Raw genomic sequence first — 7,041 nt, 5'->3', positions numbered from 1 at the left:
ATAGCAAAGTCAGAATGACCTCCTCTCCTAGGTTCATGAAACTGTGGCATTACAGATATTTTCCGTACTGCTCCTTTGTTTACTTTGATTTTCTCTGTCACCGCCCTCCAACTAAAATATGATTGGAGGCGAGGACTAATTAAGAGGAGGAGTATTGTGTATATAGGGCGAGGTTTAGGAGTGTTTTGGAACGGACCAGAATCTGTGTAAAGTTCCCTGTGGAGGCAGTCCTTGGGGGTGGATTTTTGTGCATTTCCGGGGATGGTGGAGAAGAGGTGGTGCTACCTGTTTAGCCTGTTGTTAACGGGCATTTCTCTTGGCTGGCGGATGCCTCTTTGTCAATTCTGGGATTGAACTGAAGTTTCGCACCCTACTCCTACAAATCAGTGATTGGAGCTGTCTAAAAGGAAGGCGCAAGACTGGCTGACGCCGCCGATGTTCCCGAGTCACTCTTAGCCACCCGTGCTGCCAGCTTGGTCAGTGCTTCGCTCTAATCACAGTCACGCATACACTCATTGCACTCATTTCTGCATATTTAAAAAGTGCTGTTTTGTTTTATTTCTGTTTTGATTTATTTTTGTTCCATTTATTATTAATTTGTTTTTTTCCCTCTCCCTTGAAGTGGAATTGTGGTGTTTAGAGATCTAAAGTCTTATTTATATTATATTAACATTATCTCATTAAAAACGAACAAAGTTGCATACAACTATTTCCTGTAGTGTTGCCTTTGTTCTGTCTTTATTTTCTTTATTTATTTTGTATGTAGCGGATGGTTTTGTTTGTCTGTTTTGCTATCCGGGATGAATGAAATGTAATATAAAATTGTGGCAAGTGTATATACTTGTCTGGCGCCCGAACAACAACAACTTTTTTTTATTTATTTATTTTTTTCCCCTGAGGCTTTCGGTCTGAGAGACGAGTAAAGTCTGAGCGCTGTACTCATTATCAACATGACGTGGTCTGGCGGTTAGGACACTACGTCATCACGCAGGTGACCCGGGTTCGATACCCACTTCAGAAAATACATTTTGGGTGTTTAACTTTCGTTATATTTTGGGACAAGACAACCACCGTTACAAAACGGTCGTCCATAAAATGCATTGCTGTTCTGTTGTAAGTAATCTTAAAGATTCCTAAATGCATCTACTTCCGGAAGCCCAAATAAAGTGCTTTTGCTTTCGTCTAGAAACACACAGCGTCTCCCTGACATGCTGCTTCAACACTAACTGCGGTTACTGAAGCCACGCCTTCTTTCTTTGCGTGAACATTTGGGTGGCATTATGCTAATATTTCCACATAGTGATGTAGATATGTGGGGGCGTGTTAGAACGAGCCGTTTTAGGGGGGCGTGGCAGAGTCTTAACTTTGATAAAGAATATCTCTTTGGTTTTGAGACTTTAGTCTTTGCAACTTCAGGGCTCTTATCTATGCACAATCAGCTTGTAACACTCCAAAGAGAAAGGAAAACTTGAAATCGCATCATATGACCACTTTAATTACATTAAGAAAAGAGTGCACATTAAACATCACATTACTTATAAAAGTTCTGGACATTTTTGATGCCAAAACGTTTGCTGGGAAATAGATTTGGTCTTTCAGACACCGGGCAATGTTTTAAAATCTTATGGTGAAATAATACAAGATTTGATTTCTAGATATTTTTACTTACTCTTGAGGATACTGGATTTCTTGGTCATTATTTGTTTAAAATGAGGATAACAAAAATTAAACAATGACTAACAATATATTCAAATATAGACTATTGATTCTATATGAGAAAGTAGATGTGTGTTTTGCATTAACTAATTACTAACATATTAAATGAATGTTAACCATAAATTCTAGTATGCTAACTTAGCTAAAACAGACTGCATGAACTAAGTATGACGTTGATTTAGCTGTCCACCAAATTGTAATATCGCTTGATATCACTGCTCCACTTTGCGCTCACTACTGCGCAGACTCGAGACTCAAGATGTCAGCCCAATATTGGGACACTTACTCCAACTGAAGAGAGTGAGGGTGCGTCGTCCATCTTTTTTACAGTCTACAGTGGTGACAATGAGTGATGAGAAAATGAGTGATGGTTTCAAGGAATGTTTTAGCAATTCAGAAAAAAAACTGTAATATGGAAAATATCAGTAATTATTGTTGGATGAATAATAAGTAAATACATTAATTCTCTACACTTAGCCTATAGTAAACTATCAACAAATTACGATGCAATCAATAAGGTCTAACTTAATGTCCATCTTCCACAGAAAACAGGCAGAACAGAGAGAGAGAGAGACCATGTAGAATGTCAGAAAGGTTCACTAGATGTATTTCTGCAGAAAAAGCCATAATTTAAAGAGGCCACAGAAAAACAGGATCAAGAGGACAGATGTGATGAGAACAGGGATGGGGAAATAGCAGAGGTGTAGAGTCGTGTATGTCTCTTTTAATGAGATAATAGATCATAGGTTTATACTGTGTGTAGTGTATACAGTGTGTTGCATTTGTAGGTGTAATCTTGGTAAGTTTTCGACAGGTTTCACTATACTTTCACATTTTCAAACATTTTGCCCTCACAATTATAACCAAACCTATACACGTGTGGGCTGACAAACAATCAAGACAAGACATTGATCCTTAGTTGTTTAATATAATATTATAATATATATAGTATGTAGTATAATAAAGCTGTGAAACATGACACAAGAAAAATAGGAAAATTATAAACAATAATTACAATAACACAACAATATTGTAAAAAGAAGCTGATACACTTTTATACAGTACAATTAATTTGTATATAAAGAAAAAAAAATCTGTAGATAGGCATGTAATCTGCCCATAGATACTATTGTATTCCTCAGTATGAAACATTTAAAATGTTAAAATAAATGTTACAGTGTCCAGTTTTAACATTTTGTCTTTGAGGCTAAAAAAGATTATAATGCAATATTAAGGGTTTACATGTATAATGCAACTGCTTTTCAGATCTAATGTACAATCTATCTCTCCCATCTTTTTAATTCCCTTTTCCCTCATTAAAAATATTGTTAGGACCCTATCACAATGTAATCCAGTCAAAAGCTGTCTTTATCAATCAATAAAATAAACATTTCTATATTAATTCCATGAAGAAGCACACACAAATCTTCAGGGTTGAGTGTAGCCAACAAAAACATCCACTACTGTACAATGATGAAAACATAATAACACAACCCCCCCTCTTTAAGTTGCAGTATTCATATGCCCACTGTACAAAGCAATGTTTGTTGTGGAGGCTTTAGGTTGGTAGTGTTAAAACTTACAAATCCATTGTGTATTTGATGTCATAAGCTACTGGTCCCCCCATTGTGAAGCCTAAGAAAAAGGACACCTCCTCCATGCTACATCCACTTCGAAGGCCTCCCAGGTAAACTGGCCGCACAGGAATTCTAAGATTCCCACCATAGTGAACATAAATAACACCATTTTCTGTTTTTCCCTTAACTCTTTGAAGTAAGTTGTGCACCTCTGGTTCTCTCCATATTGCTCCGCTCTGCCATAGCTGGTGGATATTGGGGTGTTTTTCTTTGTCCACCACCTGATCTAGCTTTGCTTTATGGATTACCCTTTTCAGTTCTTTGGATTTTCCAAGGTAGAAGTGTGCAATGGCACTCTTTGCTGGGAACAAATGGGAGAAGCGCCGATGGAAGGATTTCTTTGTAGATGTAACATATGTGCATATGTTTTTCGACAGTGTTGTGTCAACCATGTTGCTCTCCTTTCCTGGCCATAGCAATAACATTGCAAGGTAGTAGGCCTCAGTAAATTCTGAATAAGTGCCCTTCTCTTGGAGGACGACATTCAGAAGGTGCAGAAGCTCGTTAAACCTCTTTAGGATTGGTGACCTTGGCTTAACACAGTAGAGAACAATGTTTGCCAAGATGAAATTCACTTGGTTAATGCAATTCTTAGAATTTTCAGAAATGAACTGCCATTTCTTTAAAATGAGTTCCATTTGAGACCCATTTTTCTCAGTTAGACATTGTAGTAACCCAGCAAATGTATTGGCACGCTTTTCCTCCAAATAGCATCTGTAGTCCTCCAACTTCTGTCCTAAGCTAAGATTTGGTTGACTTGCTCTCTCCATTTCTTTCTCTTCCCCAGACTGACAGAATATTTTAACATATTTTTTGAAGTATTCTGAAACTTTTCTCTTGTTTCTATCCTCAGCCGTTTCTCTTTCAATCGACCTAGGTTTTAGGTAGGTGAAGTAGTTTTCGAAAAACTCAAAGATTTCTTTCATTCTTGGTTTCAAAGAGAATAAAAACTTTTCATGGTTTATTAGCTTGGGAATGAATTCAGCAGTCCTCTGCTCGGTTTCACGAAAACTGTGAAGAGAAGTACTGTTTTTTAGGAAACATAATAATGTTTCCCATTGATAATGACTTGCTCTCTCCATTTCTTTCTCTTCCCCAGACTGACAGAATAATTTAACATATTTTTTGAAGTATTCTGAAACTTTTCTCTTGTTTCTGTCCTCAGCCGTTTCTCTTTCAATCGACCTAGGTTTTAGGTAGGTGAAGTAGGTTTCGAAAAACTCAAAGATTTCTTTCATTCTTGGTTTCAAAGAGAATAAAAACTTTTCATGGTTTATTAGCTTGGGAATGAATTCAGCAGTCCTCTGATCGGTTTCACGAAAACTGTGAAGAGAAGTACTGTTTTTTTAGGAAACATAATAATGTTTCCCATTGATAGCCATCATGTGTTCTGAAGATTTTCTCTAGAAAATCAAAGATGATCATTGCAACATCAATCTCGCCAACATAACCTGATGTATTGTAAGTCTTTTGCCTTTTCCTGATTGGTTGATCAAGGAAATCCTGGTCATCCTTCTTTGCAAGATCCTGTGAATCTTTGAATGCCATAGTGGCATTGACAGCCAACTGCAAACACTCATCTAACTCTTCTGGAGTGAGTTCATTTTTCTGCTCTGTTTCATACATAAATTTCAAATTACTTTTGTAAACCTGCCCCAAAGTGTCAGCGATATAAGAGTTGTATTCCTTTTGTCTCGCATCCTGTGCCCATTGCAATGCAGACGTGAAATCTTTCTCTTTCAGGTAGAAGTGTCTCGCTAGAGCCTGAGGCACTGTTGCATTTTTGTCAAATCTTTTTGTGGCAAGTGTTAAAACTTCTTTGCTCTCTGCCAAAGGCATTTCTTCAATCAAAGGAGAAAAGAGGGTGTCTTTGTCATCACCATGTTCCTTTCTTTGACGGGTGATCAGCATACTCAAAATACTTTGAATGAGTATATCTTTGCCCATACCAGATTTGTACAGTTGGTTGCAATGCAGTAAGTTGGTCGTTATTTCACTCAGTTTAAGATTGTGCTTACTTATTAGGACTTTAAGGCAGTTTTCCGCAATCATTTGGTGCAGGAAGCGAACTGCTTGATAAGTGCCACATTCCTCAACATTGAAAGAGATAAGCAGGGTTGAGTAAGGATTCATTTTTTCTTCCAGTGTTTCCTGCTTCCAAAGATTCTTGATTCCAACAAGTTCCTCACATAGTGACAATGACATACATGAGCCATGTACATATGTATTTAACAGTGCCAAGAATGAGAGTAACTGTCCTTCCCTTTTTGAGACATCAAGGTCTTTGAGAATGTTGCATACAAGGTTTTCTATGTATTTTTCACTGAAGTCCTTAGTCATGATCATAAAGGCATAGAATGTTTCAGGTTTTTCATGATGGCCTTTGAGATCTTTCAGCTTCATCTGGAAAAAGGCCTGCTCCTTTGTGGAAAGCTTGTTGGTAATGAAAACACTGTCAATTCTGCTCTTTCTGGAGCTCTCACTCGGGAACTGTGATCTCTCGCAGTTAAGGATGATCACAATCAAACTCTCCTGTTTTTTTTTCCATGTGCTGCACAGAGTATGCACCGCTGTAGGTCCTCGACATCTTCCCAGTTGTCCACTAAAAGGAGAACAGGAGTGTAAGTTGATGGTTCTTCTTTTCCATAGGTCAGCAATTGTGTGACTTGGACTGCTATTTCACTACTTTGTGCAGAATTATTTTTCAAGACAGCGCACCTGAATTTTCGTCTCAAGTTCCACAACACATGCATGGCCAGTGTAGTTCCACCACAGCCAGGGTGATGGAACAGGTTAATTATTATACATGGGGATGAGTAACCCTCTGTTGGTGTTATGAGGTTGTGTAGTTCCTCATACTTATCACGTTTTATGAATGGAATGGACCCTGGTCTTTCTGACAGGTAGAAGTTCCACCATTTCACTTGGCCACCTCTGTAAAAGTCTTCCTCAGTTTTATTCTTGAATTGCATGAAAGAATCCATTGTTTCAATCTCTGTATTTTCACATTCGTTCTCGGCAAGTATTTCAAGGACTGTCATCTGAGCCTGATCCTTTTTTGTAAGAAGGACTGAGCTAGAGCCAAAGGAGGGCAGGTATCTGTTCACTGAACTTGTCTGAGGCTCTCTTGTTTTCTGAATGGTGCAATTGATCTCATTCAGACTTAACTCGTAAATACATTTACTTGTGATATCAACTTTACACCGAGTTTGTACTACGTGTTTCCATTGTTCAAATACTGTTAAATCTTTACAAATACAAAGCATGTTGTCATCCCCTTCAAGTTTTTGGTAAATTGCGCAGAATGTCTCAGTGATTGGGCTAGAAATGTCATTCACAGCTGAGTGGAGTAAAAACATAACCACTAATTTCTCCTTTGATATAATGTCAGGCTTGCAAATTAAAGAAATCATTTCACTGACTTCTGTGGCACGTTTTTTCAGCCATTCCCCATCGCTGAAAGGCATATCTGGTTCAGTTTCATTGACTTGACCATTACAAAAAACCCAGCTGGTCTGTTTAAACAAGTTCAGTTTGCTAATAATTGAAGAGATATTGTCTGCAGTGTTGTACAACCGTGGGTAGTGTATATTAGCCATACGATCTTTGCGATAGTAACTACAGGTTCCATTCTTTTGGGACTCTGGATCAAAATCAAGGATCACAAACAATTTAAGCTCTTTCAAAA

The 7,041-nt window shown here is 37.9% G+C and overlaps 1 protein-coding gene across 1 annotated transcript; it reads right to left on the bottom strand.

Moving 5' to 3' along the window:
- Window positions 1-5,875: 5,875 nt before the first annotated feature.
- LOC107572854 (sterile alpha motif domain-containing protein 9-like) lies at window positions 5,876-6,820 on the bottom strand. Its single transcript, XM_016259284.1, has one exon. It carries the CDS (start codon window positions 6,818-6,820, stop codon window positions 5,876-5,878), a length of 945 nt encoding a protein of 314 aa, XP_016114770.1.
- Between the last annotated feature and the right edge of the window lie 221 nt (window positions 6,821-7,041).

This window comes from Sinocyclocheilus grahami, unplaced genomic scaffold (assembly GCF_001515645.1).
Source record: "Sinocyclocheilus grahami isolate Dianchi unplaced genomic scaffold, SAMN03320097.WGS_v1.1 scaffold1822.1, whole genome shotgun sequence".
NCBI lineage: Eukaryota > Metazoa > Chordata > Actinopteri > Cypriniformes > Cyprinidae > Sinocyclocheilus > Sinocyclocheilus grahami.
This window is presented reverse-complemented; position numbering and strand designations above follow the sequence as displayed.

Excerpts from the sequence above, each read along its gene's own strand:
- LOC107572854 (XM_016259284.1), bottom strand. The coding sequence starts at position 6,820 with ATGCCTTTCAGCGATGGGGAATGGCTGAAAAAACGTGCCACAGAAGTC.